This window comes from Astatotilapia calliptera, chromosome 2 (genome assembly GCF_900246225.1).
Source record: "Astatotilapia calliptera chromosome 2, fAstCal1.2, whole genome shotgun sequence".
NCBI classification, from domain to species: Eukaryota; Metazoa; Chordata; class Actinopteri; order Cichliformes; family Cichlidae; genus Astatotilapia; species Astatotilapia calliptera.
In genome coordinates, this window is record NC_039303.1 from 25,596,685 (window position 1) to 25,614,953 (window position 18,269).

Consider the following 18,269-nt stretch of genomic DNA (forward strand, 5'->3'; position numbering starts at 1 on the left):
GGATATCACTTATAAGAGATAATTGTTCAAGACTAACATCACAGGAGGACTGACACTGAAGCGACAGACACTGAATTTTGGGACAGTGTTTAGATTTTTCTTTCATGCACGTCATGCATGGGGATGTATCTGCAGGGATACTTAACTGGATTTGTTTTTTGGATGCATTCTGTTGGCCAAATAATACATTTAACAGAAATGTATTTTAAAACATTTTAGTGTTGCTGGTGTACCAACTGCCAAACATTCATTTCATAATAAAACAGGTTGGCAGAAAAATCATGCATTGTCACTTTTCGGTAATTGATTTTCTTTAAAATGAACATTAAACATTATTCCAATTCAAAACTGTGAGCAACCAGCAGAGGTACTGCGGCTTCTCTGCAAGTAATATAATGTAACTGTCTCCTCTGCTCCAAGAAGAGAAGACTGGTACGAGTGTTTATAAGACACATGGCCTCTAGTGTCTATTTCGACTGGTGGAGTGGATTGGAAAATAGAAATGTAGGACGTAATGGATGAGCACCAAATTCAATCAAGTGGAATTCAGACGTTTAACGACGTTAAAATGTCTCAGATTTGTGATAAAAAAACATTTATTTAATGTACGGTTGCTGATTACATACTACATACTTAAGCACATGGATGCAGTTGATTCAACAGACTTTTTTTTTTTCCACTTTTGCATCTCTTACTTAGTGAACATTGCAAATAGTAGCAGAGGGTAGAGTTGGCTTTGAGTATGATCCCTGGCTTTGTTAGCCACACGTTTCAGTCTTCTGAATGGAGAGTATGATTTTGAACCAGGGTCCCTTGGCTTAGTATGGAAGAGAAGAAAACTGGGAATGAGAGATGGCCTTGGGCCAAATAGGGCTCTACCGAAAGAGTTTGTGGTGGGAAGTTTTTTTTTCTGGCACTCGTTCAAGTTATTGAGCTGCATTGGAAGAAACCTTTTTGAGGCTAAAGTTGGACCAATTCACTGCGACCTTCTGGCGAGTTTGCTTTGCAGAATCCAGGCAAAACCTACAGGGAACAAAAGACAAACAAGAGAGGGGAAAAGGTCATGTAAATATAACAGCTGAGCTAAAATATATAAACCCCCCCCTCCCCCAAAAAACTCCACGTATCTGGACATTTATTGTGATGAGCTTACCGTTTGAAATATTCCACTTCCCGATCGATCTCATCCATTTCTGTTGGATCCACATCTTTAGGGAGAAATACATCATCTACAGTATAAACATAAAGAATTGAACATCAAGATAATTTAAAAAAACAGTAGTGATTAAGCATGCAATTACAGTTACTTTTCCATACCAATTGCACTGTTGGATTTTTCACCCTTGTTCTTGCTCTTCTTATTTTTCCCCTTGGACTGTTGCTGTTGTCCATTCGCTGGAATAGCGGGTTGTGTTTTGCTCTCTGAATCCTGCTCACACCGGCCTCCTCGTGTCTCTGGGTCGCTTTTCCCCCTTTGTGCACTCAAGGGGCCACCGTTTGCTCCATTTGTTGCATATTTGGATGGTCTGCCCTCTTCAGATTTCTTAGGCCCATTTTTCTGGTGGTCTGCGATAAGCTGGGGCTGTTTGTTTCCAGACTTTGAGCCACTAGATGCCGTTTCTTTAGACTCATTGGTTTTCTGTGCCTCGTTACCAGAGCCGGCTTTGGTTGGTTTGTTGGAATTTTGCTCTGACGCAGACTGTTCCTGTCTCTGCTTTTTATTCTTTTTTGACTTTGCACCATTGCTCCCAACAGTTGTGTTCTTAAGATCAGAGGCGTCCTCTTTTGATTTAGCTGTCGCTTGAGCTGGCACCTGTGGTAAATTGTCAGATCCAGTGGAAGTGCATCTTTCTGGTGAGCGAACTCTTATGAGCTTAGAGAGACTAGGGGTACTGTGCAACCGCTGGATGTCCTTTGTAGTTGCACTAACCCCTGATGCAGTGGTGGTGCTGGTGGTGCTATTAGAAGATGAGACAATGTTTGTGTCCTCCCATCCGTTAACCAGGTCCAGGTGGCTTTTAAAGGTTCCCAGCGAAAGAGGAGAGAGGTCAAGGTCTATCTGCTGCAAGTCAGAGGAACCATTCAGATGGGACAGTAAATGGTTTCCCTCCAACGTGGCTGCTTTCTTTGGGAAGTCATTGACATCCAGATTGAGGTCGTACATACTAAACGATGCCCGGATTGAGTCTTTGATGGTGTTTTTAATCTCTTCTAGCCGACTTGTGAGAAAACTATTAACGCGTTCAAGTTCCAGCTGAGGCCAGTCTAGCAACCGACTGGCTTCAGAACCATCAGGGATGGGCTCGTCGATAGGCTCAGATGGATTGGAGTGGGGGTCACTGCCTGCAGCGCCCGTGTTGCCCTGCTGAGCTTTTTCCTACAACAGACATGGTACAGGTAAGAAAGTGAAAACGGTACCCACATAGACACTAGGACTCTGTACTGAACACTTGCATAAAGTTAAAATATATACCCTAAAGGACTTTGTTGATACTGACCAAAATGTATCTAAAGGACTGAGTATTAGAAAATACCCAAGCCTGAAATCAAATATCTGTAATCTGTTATTATATTGTCACTTACAGTTGCAAGAATACTTAATTACTCAGAGGCGGTCTTATCTCACCCAAGTCACAACAACAGAAAAACATATTCTGACAAAACTAACCACACAAAAAGCAGTATGTCTTCATAGAAGACGCTGAGTAATTCTCAGTTCAGTCTGAAAAAAAGTCAATGGACCTTTGTGCTAATGAGTTCTTGAAAAGATAAGACTCAACGGTTCTAATTAAGGAGGGGAGATTGTAAGCATGGGTTGTACAAGTGCCACTAATGGTAAATAAAGGCATACAAAGTCTGGTTATCAACCACAGTGACCTTTTAACAAGACCTTAACCTCCTAGGACCTGGCGTCCACATATGTGGACATCACATTTTGGGTTATGTAGACCCAAATACTCAATTTTGCTCTACAAGGGCCTGATATCCACTTACGAGAACATTATACTGCCACTGTTCTATCGAAATTTTAAACAAATATCCTCATATGTGGCTCTCATTTTTCTTAGAAACAAAAATCAGGTTAAAAAAATCTGGTAATTCTTTGTTTTTACATTCATCAGGTCCCAATCAGCCCAAATATCAAAGAGAAATTAAAAATGCATGCTGTGGAAGAGTTCGGGCCTTAGGAGGGAAAAGGAAGAATTACAGTAATGTACAATGCTAGAAAAGGCTAAAAACTATATCTAGAGTTTTGCTGGAGTTACTCAATCAACAGTAAGGGCAACAAACAGAGGAAAAGCAGACCATTCTCTGACATTTAGGAGAGGTTAAGCAATACAACAAGACAATGAAACATTGTGCATATTTATATAAACCAACGAATGGTTGAAAAAGAAGACAGTTTTTTGGAAGAAATCAGAGTCCTCAAATGAACCCTGCTGAGATGGTGCATGTTCAATTAATATGTCCCAGAAATAATGAAAGTTTGGTAGCAAGGGACAGTCCAAAATCTACCTCATCATTCCCTGCTCCACAAAACAAGTACATTGTGTGGATTTAGTTTAATCAAACTGATTTTGTCTATTGACTGAGAGAAGGATCAGACCACATTTTATGAATATGCAAAGATCCTGGTCATTTCAAAATTTTTAGCTGCAGTGTCTCATCTAAATTTAAAATATTTTCAATAAATCAAACTGTCTTTGATGCTATCTAAGAGGAAATTTTCCATCATTTGCTTCTCCATCAATTTGCACTTACTTCTTTGCAATGCGCTTTTCATCACTTCTTCCTCCCACATATAATTAATGAGGCCCACCTACCCATGAGATTACACAGGATTAGCATGTAACTAATCCAGAGTAAGTGTTTGCAGATTTCTCCTGCTGTTTGCACTGAAATCTCATCTGAAGTCTATTATTGAACTGCTAGTGTCTAGTTAACCTTTCCTATTCAATAAGAGGAAATGTTATTGACATGGGTCTAATAGATTCCATGTTAAATATTAAAGTTCGCCAAATAATCTCAGCTTTAGACGTAAATAAACATGACTGAACTATAACTGAAAAACAGAAAACAACACACATTCAATAAAATTACCACACCTTTTTCTTTTGTTTGTGTCGAGCCCTTTTGGCAGCCTTGGCACTGTTGACAGGTTTGGGCTCAGAACTGTTTATAAAGTCTAGCAGCTCGTCTACGTCCCGGTTGTCGATGGCACCAGCCACTGTCAGTTCTGAATCTTGGCGCTGCTCCTCTTTACGCCGTGTCAGTCGTGAGCGAAGCTTCTCTCGGATCTCGGCGTAGTTTCGGCTGGTCGGTGCAGCTGGAGGCTGTGAGCAAATAATATTTCACAATACTGAGCTCTTCTCACAGAGTCACATTTGATGAATGAAAAAGCATACCTCTTTGTTAGTAAAACTTTTAAAGTGGTCGATCAAACCGTACCGCATTGTGTCCAAAGAACTCGCAGTAGCAGCAGTCGCAGTACTTCCCGTCTTTCTGATTTGTGGAAGAAGAGGCGCAGGAGCTCCTCTCAGAGCTGCTGTCTTCATCCTCACCCTCCTCCAGCTCAGACGAAGGGTGGCATAACGTCCCATTAGTCACCTTGTGCCCCTTACATGCTTGATCCCTACAAAAAAGAATGATAAACCCTTAGGATATAATTGTTCTCTGAATAAACACAGCTAAATAAGTGACAAAAAACAAGGCTGATTATTAAAACTCACCTGCATGCCCCAGGTGTTACATGACCTACATTGGAGGTGGCTACTGTTCCCGGATTGTGCCCATTACAGGAGTGGTTACAACCCACGACAGACGTGCCCAGTTTGCTGTGTTGTGCGTTCACAGCGGGAATGTGGGAGTTTTTGCACGGGCTGGGTTTATGGACAGATGTTGGGCTATCTGGGCTCAGAGAATTGATTTTGGCTGCGGGGCCGTGGAGGTTTGGTACCAGAGGGGAGAATGGCGCGTGCGCTGCGACGCCAGTGCCACAGGAGGAGGTCACGTGGCCGTGCTGCCCAGAGTTCGGCTTTGCGGGTAGGAGAGAGGAATGCTGGGAAGACAGGCCGGTGGGACTGTTGGGGGGTACCGATAAGTCTGTATGTTGATGGTGGTCACTGGGGTGGAAGGCTTCACCTGGACAATAACAAACCATGAATATGAATGAGTCACAGGTCACACATACAGAATCATCTCTTTCTAAAGTACATCAGTTAATTTTCAGGTCCACTAATCTTTTGACTGTAAGCTAAAGTATCCTATTAAAGTTCACTTCAAAGATGAGCTCAGAGCAAAATACAACTACAGGCTTGCAAAGTCTGAAAGAACAGTTACTGTGTTTTCTACAGTAATATATAATTAGGTGTTTCTATTAAAGGACAAAAATAAAGAAACAATTAAAATAAAAATATCTTGTTAAACCTAAATCATTCGCCTATTATACACTCTTAACTTTAATGCTGCACATTTTGATTTGAAACTTGAGTTTTCTTCTTTGCTGGCTTTAATAAAAGCTCCTGAACTCATTGAAGAATAAAATTACCTGGTGGCGTTGGTCGACGGCACATGGTCTTGAAGTGCTTGGGAGTGGTCTTACAAAGGTCTGCTGAGGTAGAGAGTGCGTTCCCAGCAGAGGATCCACTGGAATTCTGGGCTGATGGGTGACTGTAGGGACATACTTTGTTCCCTGACGTTTTAGCCGATTTCCCTGGCGCTTCATTAAGTCCTCTTTTCTCATGACAGGTTGAAACTCCTGTTATACCTGCAGACATTTAAAAAAGACCGTTACAAATAAAGGGGAACAGTGCTTTTAACTTTCACCATGGGTAAATATGAATTTACCGCCTATGAGCAGTTTGTGTTTTAAAAAAATAACTCTCTTTTCTTTGGAGACATGTTTTGACATTAAAAAGGAAAACAGCTATGTAAAACATTTTCAGTCCCGAAGCATAAATCCCTTTCTGCTAGCTAAAATAACATCAAGACAGCACTAAATTTTAATAATTTATTTAACATGCTTATTTCTGCTGTGCAAAACTGACTGCACCTATTACTGGTAATCACACACACTTGCCAGGAGAAGTTACAAATCCGCGTAACATAATGCCTGCCTAAACATTTTTTGCTATATACAGCGAAATATAATTGGGATGCCAATTAGGATGCGGGTAGTGTATTTCACAGCTAAACACCTACAGCTTCATTCTTTCTTAATTAATTTAAGAAAAACATACCAGTCTATTTTAGAAGGAAACAGCCGCCTTCACAAAGGGCATGGATCATTTAACTAGTCTTTCACTTACTCCTCTTTAAATGCCATTTGGTGCCATGAACCATCCAAATATTTAACTAGAAATTCAATCACATTTACGCAGCAGGGAAAGGGTTTTGAAGGGAGCAAAGAAAAGTGAGAAATCAGACAAAAACAAAGTCATCTTAGTTGTTTGTCAGGTCTAAGTAATAAATCACAGCCTAATGATCCATTCCCACTGAATGCATCATTCATCATGTGAAATGGGAACTTTAAAAACAGTTAATGAGACTTCCTGTGAATTGTGCATAACTCGCAGCGTTAGAACTTTAAAATTGAGGATTAATCCAGTTCGGAAGCGAGGCTGACTCTCAAAGTTTGTTAATGTCAATATAACTGAATAAACATTAAAGTCTGTGGCTTGTGTCACGTGCACAAGTCTCTGCACGTGCCTCCTTGGATTTTTATACATGGTTATACATGAGAAACTTGCTGTTCAGCGCTGTTCACTGTTGCATTACTGTGACGTTACACTTCACCAAGCTCTTGCGCAATGGGGAATTGTGGAGTTTCTGTCTGTTATTCTGAAGTCTTGCCCTTACTAAGGAATTAAAAATAAATAAATAAATAAACTGAAATGAATGAAATATTTGTTCCTGCTAATCATCATAAACCCAGTTCACAGTATGAAACTCTTTTATTTATCCTGCTGTTTAAACAATTTAGTTAACACACTTGTACTGTGTTTGAAAATTAGTATCATTAAACAGTTTCTTACAATTAAGTAAGATTTATCCAATCAAAAATCGCCATGCACCTTCCTCTCTTGATTTCTTATATTCAGATTTGGGGATTTTTTTGTGTAAAAATATAAATGCAATATTTCCTAACTAAATATTTTGCATTCTTCTCGGGAACAGAAATGTAAAAACTGTATAAAGCCTGATTAATAACTTGTGTTTCATTCTGTTTATACACTTGAGTTAAAATGCTATACAATGCATATTTCTACTTTGAAATAAAACAGGCAAGGTGCTTGCAAGTGTGTAAGTGCTAATGAAATGAAGTAAAAATGAGCTATGATGGATGTTTGCTTTCCATTAAAAGCAAAATAAAAAATGTTATGGGAGCCAAGCAGCGTGGTCTACCTGTCATGTTTCGCTGATGCGCGATGATGCATTAACCCATGACGACATGTTCCAGGATTAACACTTGAGTTTTGGACTGTGAGGTCTAATAATAAATGCTTCTTTCTGACTAATCAATATGATTAAACTGAACTCGAGTTTTGCCAGCATAACTCTTTCACTTTGGATTTGTGACTGATGCTGATATAACATTACTATAATATTACAACCAAAAGATGTAAGTAATTCCTTAAAAAGAAAACTATATACTTTGCACATAATAGATGAAATCCCTAAGAATGAGCCATTCCTCTGACATGTGGCCTGAATACCTGCACATGTATCGATGAAGTGTGTCTTCCAACTGCTTTTTTTACAAACGTATTTATAACTTTCTATTCATTTACTTTGCTTTAGCTGTTGTTAATCCCACCATCAGTCTTTCCTACTGCTGAGCCATCGAGCTGTATAACCCTGTTTTCATTCCGTACATCTTTCCTCTCTCTTGTTGTTACACAAACTAAATAGTACCCATGATTTCCTTCTCAACATTGTATAAATGATGACCTTCACAGGCAACTGTATTTTAAAAACAATTTCACAGTCTTTACATTTTTTAACATTAAAACATTACTGCACGTCCTATAATGCTGACTTTTAATGAGTGTAATCTTTTACATCGTGCATTTAAGTTCTTCTATGATCATTTCGATTAACAGCTGAACAAAGTGACCTAAAATGAACCTCACACACAGTACTGCTAAAACAGCCAAGGAACTAAATCTAACCAAAATTCTGTCCATTTGCCAAAACTGAAGCTTGCAACACAGCCTGAAATTCAGGATGGTGATGTTTTCAGCGTTTATTGTCAGTCGCTGCATGCTTTTCTTTTACTCTGTGACGACAGACCTTGTTGTGAGTGTGAAGAAGTGCTGTGGTTGCAGTGTTCCCCTCCGTTGGTGTGGGCAGAGTTCCAGAGACCCGACAGTTTGTGAGCCGACAGGAAAGAACTCGGGTCCCAGTCCACAGTACTTTGCTCTGGGTAACCGTTCCCACAGCTCTGGGACTTACAGGAGGAAGAGTGTGACAACGGTACCTAAATAAATAAACAAACAAAAAGAAAACACCCCAGTATAAATCATGTGGCTGCAAACAGTGTCTTGCAGTTTGGTAGCAGCTGCAACTAACTTGCAGATAAGCAATGAAAATCATTTTACTTGCGTGGTTTGCTTTAATACTTAAGAAAAAAAAAACACATATTAAAGAATGCTTTAAGTCACCATAAGTCACTTTTTTGCAACTCTGCCTGCTGTTCTCATTTTGAAACTTTTAACATTTAACCCACATGTCAGCAAAACGTCATGACCACGACACTCATCAGCAGTCCAGCTGAAGTATTGTGATATATTAAGTTTAAAAAAATGCTTTCCATGTAAATTATTTACAAAAATAACTAACAAAGAAAGCTTATTGGCTGCTTCTGTCTTACATATGCAGCAGAGATTACAGAAAAACCAAAGCAGACAATTACTTTCCTTCATTGCAGGCTTGTTTCTGTCACATTAGGAAAAAAACACCAGAAGAATCATTGACCTTGGTAGACCTTGTGCTCTCAAAGTGCCTTTCTGATCACAGTTATGGTTAGAGGTTCATATAAACTCATCCTAGACATGAATTACATGGTAATTCTGGGGTTTTTAATGACTTATTTGAACTGTTCTTTTGCCAGGATGTAATTGGGTGCATAAACAATAACTTCGTGCACAGCTTTAATTTATTTTGAAATTTTCTCTAATCCACACATGGTCAAATTATACATACAGTCACTTAAATCTTTTAAGGAGTGAATGCTGAAGCTTCTACAATGTGTTTTAGCTTGACAAGGCCATGGCTTATTAATTTCTCGTTAGTAATCACTAATCACAGTTGACTACAACTTTACCTTTGTCAGAATAAGAAGGATTTGTTCAACAAAACTCAGAACAATGGGAAAGTCCAAAGAACTCAATGAAAATCTAAAACAGACAATTTTAGATTTACACCTCATGCCCATGATGAGTGTACGTAAAATTCTAATCACAATTTATATATCTAGCAGATATGAACAAAAATTTTTTAAATATGAATGGGGGGGGGGGGGGGGAGCACCCTTAGTATCTGTCTCCTGAACTGCAGAGTGCAAAGCTGGGTTTCCAGCAAAGAAGTTGTTAGACCAACTGCTGCTGCAGGGTTAACGGAGCATAATCCACCTGCAAAACTGCATATTGGTTGACAAAGCTGGAACAGCTGTGTGGTGTAGATGCGTGCTTCACACTGCTGCAGGTGCAAGAAAGGATAAAAGTGACTGGTTTAGCCTACATAATGAGGGAATATAAGTGGGTGGATATCAGCTAAATGGTCTCAAGCCATAAAAATTTCTTGTTTTTTTTTTTTTTTTTACTTGTTAAAGGTTGTTTAGTTCTACCTGGAGTTTCAGACTGTTTTATATGTGTACAAAACTGTTAACAGTAACAGCAGGCAAGTTAGGTTAGGTCTGTTTTGTTTTGGAACAGATCAACAGTAAGGATGCCATAAAGGTGACAACCAAACGCAAGTCAGAAAGATCGATTTAACACTTGGTGTCCCATTTGGGAATACTTGGGATTTTGGTCTGTAGAAGACCAAGACTGTGGAACCTTAACTGTCCTGACTGATTAACAAATAATCCAGAGATAAAAGCTTCACGTCATAGTTTCCTAATGGTTTTATTATCTTCACAACTCATTCTGAGGAAAAGATCCTTGTTGTTCCATGTTACTGAAAGCAGAGCTCTCTCAGAACCTCAAAGGTTCATTCAGTAAAACTTAATCTAATAATTATACTTGCTTATTTTGTCAGTTGTAGGTATTTAGATCTTTAGTAACAGGTTTATTTGTGGTATTGGTTTGCCCTCTTGTGGTCATGATGTAATATTTAAATAGTTCCAACCTGTGTGGCTCTTTTGAACAAATAAGTGACCTCTGGCACCTTTTGACAGCCCTAACAGCAAAGGTGAGATTTAGAGAGATTTATTTTGCAGAAACAGTGTTGATGACTAATAATGAGGTAACCTCAGTAGGATAAAGAAACATAGTTTAACTAAACATTAGTAAACAGAGGCTTTGAAAAGTACTCAGACATGTGACCCAGATCAGTCCTGTTTTATTTACCGGTGTTGGCTGCTCCTGTGTGCTCCGCTTCTCCTCCTCTTCTACACTCCTGCAGCAGCTCTGACAGATCCACAGAGGCACCTCTCCCAGCAGGGACTGAGATAGTGAGGGCACAGCATCAGCGAGCTTACGCCCTGGCGCCTCCCGCAATAAAGCTTGGGAGAGCGCAGGCACAGCGTTGGCCAGCTTCGTTCCATGGCCCCCGGGAAGCCCGTTCACAGAACTCGCTCCCCAGTCCTTAAATTCACGATGGCACAGGAGACAGCAGGTGTGCATAGGCTAGGCAGAAAAAGAGAGAAGAAAGCGTTCCATATATAAGATGTGTTGACTGATTGATGCATATAATCGCAACAGATATCACAGACTAAAACATATATTAATTAAGCTCATAATACTGTGCACGCAATACATACCAAAGTGCTAAAAAGCAATGACAAAGATCAAATTATTTCCTCGCTGGACCTTTTGCAAGCATTGTGTGACAGAACCATCATAAGAAAAAACAAAACAAACAAAAAGCAAAAAGTAACACCACAAAAACAAATAAAAATAACAATAACAAATAAATGTAATTTAACCATCATGTTAACTTTAACACATAGTAAAATTATGTAGTAGATTCACTCTCTGCAATGCTCCACGCTTAATCAATCAAGGTTTGTGCCCTAGATCAAAGCCTGAAAAGCAAACTGATTATGCTTGTAATTCATGGTTTAGGGGGAAACGATTCAAAACACATTCACAGTCAGCTCAAAATTAAACTGCATCCTTAACGATCAATGTCAAGAAACTTTGGTGTTTTGGTGATTTTTCTAGATAAATGTTTAAATGTTCAATGAGGGTGGATTACCTATCTTTAACCCTTGTGTATAACATTCACAACCATTCTCTCACCGTCACAGTAGGGGGATATTTCATTCAATACTCTTGCACCCACAGTCCCTAGACTTTGATTTAGATGAGGGAAAAGTTCTCCTTAACAGGAAAAAGCAGGTGAGAAAAAACTAAAGATCAATTGGAATAATATGTCTTTTGCAAAAGGGACAAACATCTAGAATACCAGATTACAAACATATTAGAAATATAAGCCAGAGCTAAGCAACTTTCAAGAGACATCAAAACATGTGCTTATATGACTGTAGAAGTGCTGTGTTGCCAGTTTGAAGGTACAGTTGGCTATATCCTATATAGTGTGGTACCTTAAGAAATCATGAATAGAGCTTCTCCATAACAGTTTACATAAAAATGAACATTCACTGTTATGCTAGGACTTAGTTCGATTATTTTTGGTACAGTACTAAAAAGCTCTATGGAAAAAAGCTGATCGATCCGTTTAGGGGCTTAAGTTTGCGTTATAAAAATGTAATTAACAGGTCCCAGCTGCAGCGGACAGGTTGCAGGTTATAAAGCTCAGGCCAGGTGTAATATCAGCTGGTTGTTAATAAGACAGTTTTCCAGCCTGCAGATGGATAAATTTTATTTATTTATTTTAAGCGGTTACCCTCAACATCAAAGACACTTCTGATTCAGCTAAGCATCATTAGCTCACAAGTTAACTGCTTATACTGAAACTTTTTTACATTAGCTCCTGTTACAGATTGATACTTGATTCTGGTACGACAAAAAACTAATAGGAACTAGTCTGACAGCTCCCCTAATTGATAACCCGTTATGTTTCAAGTTTTTAAGCTAATTAACTGGTTGATTAGCTAGTAGCTGGTTAGCCTCTGCTGGCTGAGTAGGTCCTGTGGAGGGGATCAAGTGCAGGCAGCAAGCACGTTTGCAGCACGCTAGCTGAAGATGATAGCTTGGCTAACGTTAGCTGGGCGGATGAAGTCTTGTAAGCGATGGAAATGGGACGACCCTGCCCGAGGTACAATGTCACCTGTCCGGTATAAGGGACTGGCTGCAATGGTGATCACAGTGCCTAAAAATGCGTCTGGTGGGAACTATTCTACTCGGTAAGTTGAGCTTAATATTTATTTAATTACAATTCACACGACATAAAGGTATACATACATCGCTGCTAAATTACAACTAAAATAGCTTCCCACCAAGAAGCGGGTGCATATAATTGCACCTCTCCATGATTGAGCTGATAGAATAGAAGCACAATGGAGGATGCTTGGATTAGCTGAGTAGTGCTAGCTAGGCTAGCTAGCCTATTTTAAAGGCAGCGTTTGGCTCGCAGCTAGCTACCTGGTTCGCCTTGGTAGTGGGAAGCCTATCCAGCCCAGCATCTCCGCCGCCACCGCCAGCTGCATCGCCGGGAGAGACGGGGCTCTTCGGAGCGGTCTGCTGTCCAGGCACAAGCTCCTTCTGGGCGACCCCTTGCTGCTTGCTTTTCTTCCTTGCCATTACGACCTTGTTTATAGTACGCTTTGACCAAGTTTGCACCAGTTTCGGTGATTTTAAGAGCACACTTTCGTTTCTTCTCGGACCTCAAAATGTTCTCTATCTCCTCCAGTCAAGACAACAGTCAATATGGCGGAGGACTCGCACACTCAGGAGTTCAAAGGTTAAACATACTGCTGGCAAAGAGGCTTCACTCCCGCATGGAGTATGCGGCTGCAAGCATATTCTCGCGGTGAAGCCAGGGGCCGCCATATTTAGTTAGGCAAACGTCTCCTCCCACTTTCCATTGGTATATATAATGTTTATTGAATTTTTTATTATTTATTGTCTTTATTGAGCAAACTGTAACACGTTTGAGTGTTTTCTATCCTTAAACATTTTGTTATCGAAATAAAATGTTTAGACTTGAGCTGTTTTTAGACGTTGAGGGAGACAGTGAAACTGAAATATATGAACTGAAATAAATGTGTAAGAGTTGGTTTGGTAACGGGAGCTACCTCACAAACAATCATCTTGTTGTGAAATGTTATCATTGACAATGTCGATAAACACAATTAGAAAAATAGTGCCGTGTGAAAGACTTTTTTTTCAATAAACTTTATGGAAGGACAGGGACCAATCAGTGTTAGGTGCTTTCAGTGCTTTCGGAAATATTTTGATGGAGGTATAACACAGATATTGTTTGTTATATATAAAGAGTACAATTATAGCATTATTTCTTGGTTTATCATTTGCATAGCATAGGATTTTACATAAATGCTAACATAACATTAGACATATGGCGCATTCTAGGTTGCAAACAACGATTGTACAGATTCCACCAAAACCCAGAATTCCCTGGATTAAATGAGCAAATTTGCCATAAACGACTTTTAGAAAAACAAACAGACAAAAACACCACTACTTAGCAATGCAAGTTGAACATGAAGGGAAATATGAAAAATAATTTGAACAGAACAAAAAGCGCTGACGCTATCCTGCTGACCATTATTTTTCTGAAGTTCAACTTTGACCCTAATAAAAAGACTTTTCAGAAGAAAAGCATATTGATTTGGATGAATCGATAGATAGTGTGGGGCATGTGGCGTGATAAGTTTAATGATAATATCCGAGTGGTTAGAGCATTTAGTCAAAATATTACGTAGAACGGTATAACCTGGAATGTTTATACACAATTTATTGAAAATTTCCGAGTTTGCGTGGGGCTCCTGAACGCACCACCGGTTTAGCGTTGTGTGGATTGAGGACGTAGCTCAGACACTGCTTCATCCACTTCGGGCTCTTGACGCTTGTACCACAGTAGCTTGTTTACCTGCTGCCGTTTCATTTGAGCAAAAAAAACCAAAACAATGGAAGGACAAGTGTGCAACATCCAGGTGCTTCTTCGGGCTGCCGAGTTTCTGGAGAGAAGAGAGCGGGGTAAGTGCTTTATGTCAACTGTCAGCCTAGAGAGGGGAGTTGATTGGTTATTGTTAAAACAACGATGAATCCACAATAAACCGGCGGCAAGTATGCACCTACACATAACGTAGAAACATCATACCGTGCAGCTGTTTAAGATTTAACCTGGATTCTAGGTGCAAGGTTATTTTTGGGCGGTGTTTTGCCATTTGACTCTGACCTACATATCGGTCGCATCTTTGTACTCAAAGGCGCCAATCTGGACCAGTTTGAAAATGAATCCGGGCGCCGCTGAGCGTTCGCTCCGGTGAATGAAAGGGGGGGGATGAGGAAAGCCTATAAAGTATAACTTTTATTCATTGCTTACTAGCTGTAGACGCTATCCCGACTCCTTTTTTACGCGTGAGGTTGTAAGGCTGGTTGGATAAAAGCGAACAGATAGTGGATGATGGCGCCAAAAGCAAAACGTCCAGCTGATGACAACGGTAGACTGCGTTCAGCCTCCTTTTCTCCCACCTCCCCTACAGCACGGATAGTATATCACACTTTAATTACGCCGTAATAAAAGTTGATTTGTCCCACCGGCATTCGCACATGTTAATATGAGGGCACCTTTAACGTCGCAGCCAGTGTGCACTGTGATTTTGCCGGCGATTGTTGTGTAACACAGCTGTGATGCGTCTCCCTGCGCAGAGGCAGAACATGGGTATGCTTCCGTCTTGCCTCTCAGTCCAGCTCAGTTCGACAGGAGAAGCAAGCAGAAGAGCAAGAAGATATCTGCTGGTGGCAATAGGTGAATGCATTACATAACAAATAACTGACGACAGGGTGTGGCTCGGTCTGACTTTCAGTTTTGATAAGGCACCCTTTCAACCTTGAATACCTCTCACGCAGTAGCTGCTGAGTAGGAGTGCACTGTTGTGAATGTTTGACCAAACTGTCTGTTTGTTTACTTTGTTTGCAGGTCTGTTCATAATGAGCTGGAGAAAAACAGGTAATGGGCTTTTCTTCGTAATGCTACAGTAAAAGTTCATGTGTGTCAGATCAAGAGATTAAAAAAACCCCAAAAAGAGGGAAGTGTGGATTTGCAGCTTCACTTCTTTCTCATTGTGCTTTGCAGACGGGCACAGCTGAGGCACTGCCTGGAGCAGCTGAAGAAGCAGGTCCCACTGTCATCGGACTCGATGAGGAACACCACTCTGAACCTGCTGAGACGAGCCCAGCTTCACATAAAGGTGCGAGATGTCTGAATTTGCATTGAATCTGACTCGAGTTTGGTTTACTTGTCATCCCAGCCATGTTTAAAATGTGGTGCTTTTCTCAGGGACACAATACGTGTTAAAGGGAGACCGCACAAGACAAAACAGAGAACAATGCTGAATCATGAAGTGGGGTAACACTGTGGTGTGGTGGTTAGCACTGCTGCCTCACAGCAAGAATATCCTGTGTTTAAATCCAGCCTCTCTGTGTGCAGTTTGCATGTTCTCCCTCTGTCTATGTGCTCTCTGCGGGTAGTTCGATTTACTCCCAAAGTCCAAAGACATGCATGTAATTGGTGTTTCTAAAGTTAAGCATTTAAATTAGTCAAGAACATTAAATATTCTGAATATATATGAATACTGTGTGTATAGAAAGTGGCTTGTTTTGTGCATTTTACAGAGCTTTTAGCAATCTCAATTTTTGCTTTTGCCTGTACTGTTTATCCTTTCTTCATTGCTCTGCTCCTGCACCTTTTTCCCGTTCAGAAGCTGCAGGAGCAGGATGAGCGTGCAGAGCAGCTGAAGGATCGTCTGCGCTGGGAGCAGCAAGAGCTGCGGGTTCGGCTGGAGCAGCTGCAGAGGGGCACGGAGAGGATGAGGAACGACAGCCAGGGGTCAACCATGTCCTCCGAGAGGTCGGACTCAGACAGAGGTAAGCCCCTCGGGTTTTTTTTATTTCACGTTCAAATTATTTCAGTCCTATTAGGAGCTGGCTGTCTCCTCAAAGGCAAATTGCAAGTTCAAGCTTAATGTGACGAGCGAAGTTTGCCATATTTCTGCTGACGGATCGGATCTGTGCTCGGGTTTGTTGCAGAGGACGTTGAGGTTGATGTGGAGAGCATTGTGTTTGTGGACTCTGATGGACTGAGCATTACGCACACCGGCGCGGACCACTGTTACTCCAGCCTGGAAAAGGCCTGGCTATGACGGCAGTACACGAGTGGTAACTGGTTTATTGTCACCGGACGGACAGGAAGAGGAGGAAAAACATTCCAAAAACAAAGGATGGGGGAGAATGGAAGAAGATGTTACTGTACAACTGAACATTTTTTTGGCATTCTCTTGTCAGCACACGTCGGACAAAAAGCTAAAAGCCAACCTTTGGTTATGAAAGAGAAGTGTCCATTTGCACTGAATAGCAGTAAAATTCACTGGGCCGTGTCGTCACCAAACACATACTCGTGTGTGTTCTAGCATCAGTCATTAATGCTATTTTCCCCCAAAGCCATGAGGTGTCAAACTTCGTATCATTCATGCAGCTCTAATAATTCATTTTTTTAAGGGCTTTTAAAATTCAGATAAGGGCTTTTATTCTAAACTTTTAACTTATTCTTTACTACAGAATGTCTGTACTGAATTCTGCCTTAAATCAGATCTGGTTTAGTATGCTATTCAGCTTTTACCTAGCACTAAGCTTATATCTCAGTATGCCACGTTTAGCATGCACTTAAACATTAATCTTGCTATGTCGGGGTTTTTTGTGTTTGTGTCCTATTGTATATCTAAGTGCAGTCATATACTTTGCTCCTTTTTATTCTATTGCACATAATTTCCAAATGTTGCACTTGTTTTGTCTCAAAAAGATTTGAAAGCAGCAAACAGAAGCAGGTCATATTTGCACATCGACATCAGGAAAATTCAGTAACATTGCCAAATATGAATTAGTTCACAATTTAAGAACTTAAAACTGTGAGAGGAGCACTTGGGAGCTGCTCACCGAGGCCTAATGGCAGTTTTATTCACTGCTAATGTTTCCTAGAAGTCTTTCCTACCTTCACTTGTGCATTTATCAATTAAATTGTTAATTATACACATAACAAATTCACCAGTCAGGTAGGCAGTTTGTACTTTTAATGATTATGTAGTTAATGCTGTATTACATATTCATTTCTGTGTATTCAATAGGGGTCGACCTATATTTTTTTAGTTTCAAAGACACCGATAACAGATATTTGAAACTTTTAGATAAACCTAACACTTTGCTGAAATGCCTCTGGGCAAGCTATGGCTACATAAACTGTTAATTTGTTTTAGTAAATTGCATCAATGTAAAAAAACAAAAAAAAAGGTGCATTGTTCGATTTTTCAGTGTAATTGGGAAAAATCGCCGTGCTTGTAGTCATAGAAACACATAACATCGCAGTGTTTATTGCAACTTCTGCCGCTTCAGCATGGAAACACAGCTTTGCAGCAGGTGCCGGGAGCTGCTCCAAGCTTGCAGCTGCACTACTGTATAACATTGGTGTTGATGGGCTGTTATTTATGAGCCGTGTTCAAACAGAAGACTGCATCAGAGCCGGCGCGGCTCATTTACAGTTTATCTTCAAAGGCCTTGAAACTCTGAACACTGGTCGACCCCTAGTATTTAATAACTTAAGGTGCTTTCTACCCCCTCAATTCACTTTTGTATATGCAAGAGGCCTTATTACTTTCTGTCTCTCCACCCAGTAATATTATGTAGCATTTTTTTACTGATGTAAGCTTCCTTTTTTTAAATGAATAAATATTTTCTGTATTTATTTGCTGTTGTGTTTGTTATTAGTCATTTTAGAGGTAAAAATCCATTCACCCCTAACTCGAGCAGGGCTGGCGCACAGACATACACTTGACAGACAGCAAAGTGATTAGAAAGACAAAGTCAATTTATTGACAAGCTGATAAAGGACACATTTTTGCATGGGTT

At 40.2% G+C, this 18,269-nt stretch overlaps 2 protein-coding genes across 2 annotated transcripts; one reads left to right on the plus strand and one right to left on the minus strand.

Annotated features, from left to right (window-relative positions):
- Nucleotides 1–578: 578 nt before the first annotated feature.
- On the minus strand, nucleotides 579–13,054 carry fam193b (family with sequence similarity 193 member B). The gene is made up of 10 exons (XM_026190119.1): nucleotides 12,771–13,054; nucleotides 10,572–10,850; nucleotides 8,293–8,479; nucleotides 5,549–5,767; nucleotides 4,731–5,142; nucleotides 4,450–4,633; nucleotides 4,107–4,334; nucleotides 1,318–2,377; nucleotides 1,154–1,229; nucleotides 579–1,023 (listed from the first exon to the last, which is right to left on the minus strand). Exons 1-10 carry the CDS (start codon nucleotides 12,927–12,929, stop codon nucleotides 927–929), a joined length of 2,901 nt encoding a protein of 966 aa, XP_026045904.1. The 5' UTR covers nucleotides 12,930–13,054; the 3' UTR covers nucleotides 579–926.
- Nucleotides 13,055–13,258: 204 nt separating this feature from the next.
- Nucleotides 13,259–18,176, plus strand: mxd3 (MAX dimerization protein 3). Its single transcript, XM_026190248.1, has 6 exons — nucleotides 13,259–14,345; nucleotides 15,021–15,120; nucleotides 15,292–15,321; nucleotides 15,448–15,562; nucleotides 16,073–16,238; nucleotides 16,401–18,176. Exons 1-6 carry the CDS (start codon nucleotides 14,276–14,278, stop codon nucleotides 16,511–16,513), a joined length of 594 nt encoding a protein of 197 aa, XP_026046033.1. The 5' UTR covers nucleotides 13,259–14,275; the 3' UTR covers nucleotides 16,514–18,176.
- The last annotated feature ends 93 nt before the right edge of the window (nucleotides 18,177–18,269 follow it).

Bases quoted from the DNA above. Each gene is read 5' to 3' on its own strand.
- fam193b (XM_026190119.1), bottom strand. From the start codon at position 12,929: ATGGCAAGGAAGAAAAGCAAGCAGCAAGGGGTCGCCCAGAAGGAGCTT. The intron at 1,230-1,317 runs GTATGGAAAAGT...TTTATACTGTAG, and splicing joins AAAATCCAACAGTGCAATTG to ATGATGTATTTCTCCCTAAA. The intron at 1,024-1,153 runs GTAAGCTCATCA...TGTTCCCTGTAG, and splicing joins GAAGTGGAATATTTCAAACG to GTTTTGCCTGGATTCTGCAA.
- mxd3 (XM_026190248.1), top strand. From the start codon at position 14,276: ATGGAAGGACAAGTGTGCAACATCCAGGTGCTTCTTCGGGCTGCCGAG. The intron at 14,346-15,020 runs GTAAGTGCTTTA...CTCCCTGCGCAG, and splicing joins TCTGGAGAGAAGAGAGCGGG to AGGCAGAACATGGGTATGCT. The intron at 15,563-16,072 runs GTGCGAGATGTC...TTTCCCGTTCAG, and splicing joins GAGCCCAGCTTCACATAAAG to AAGCTGCAGGAGCAGGATGA.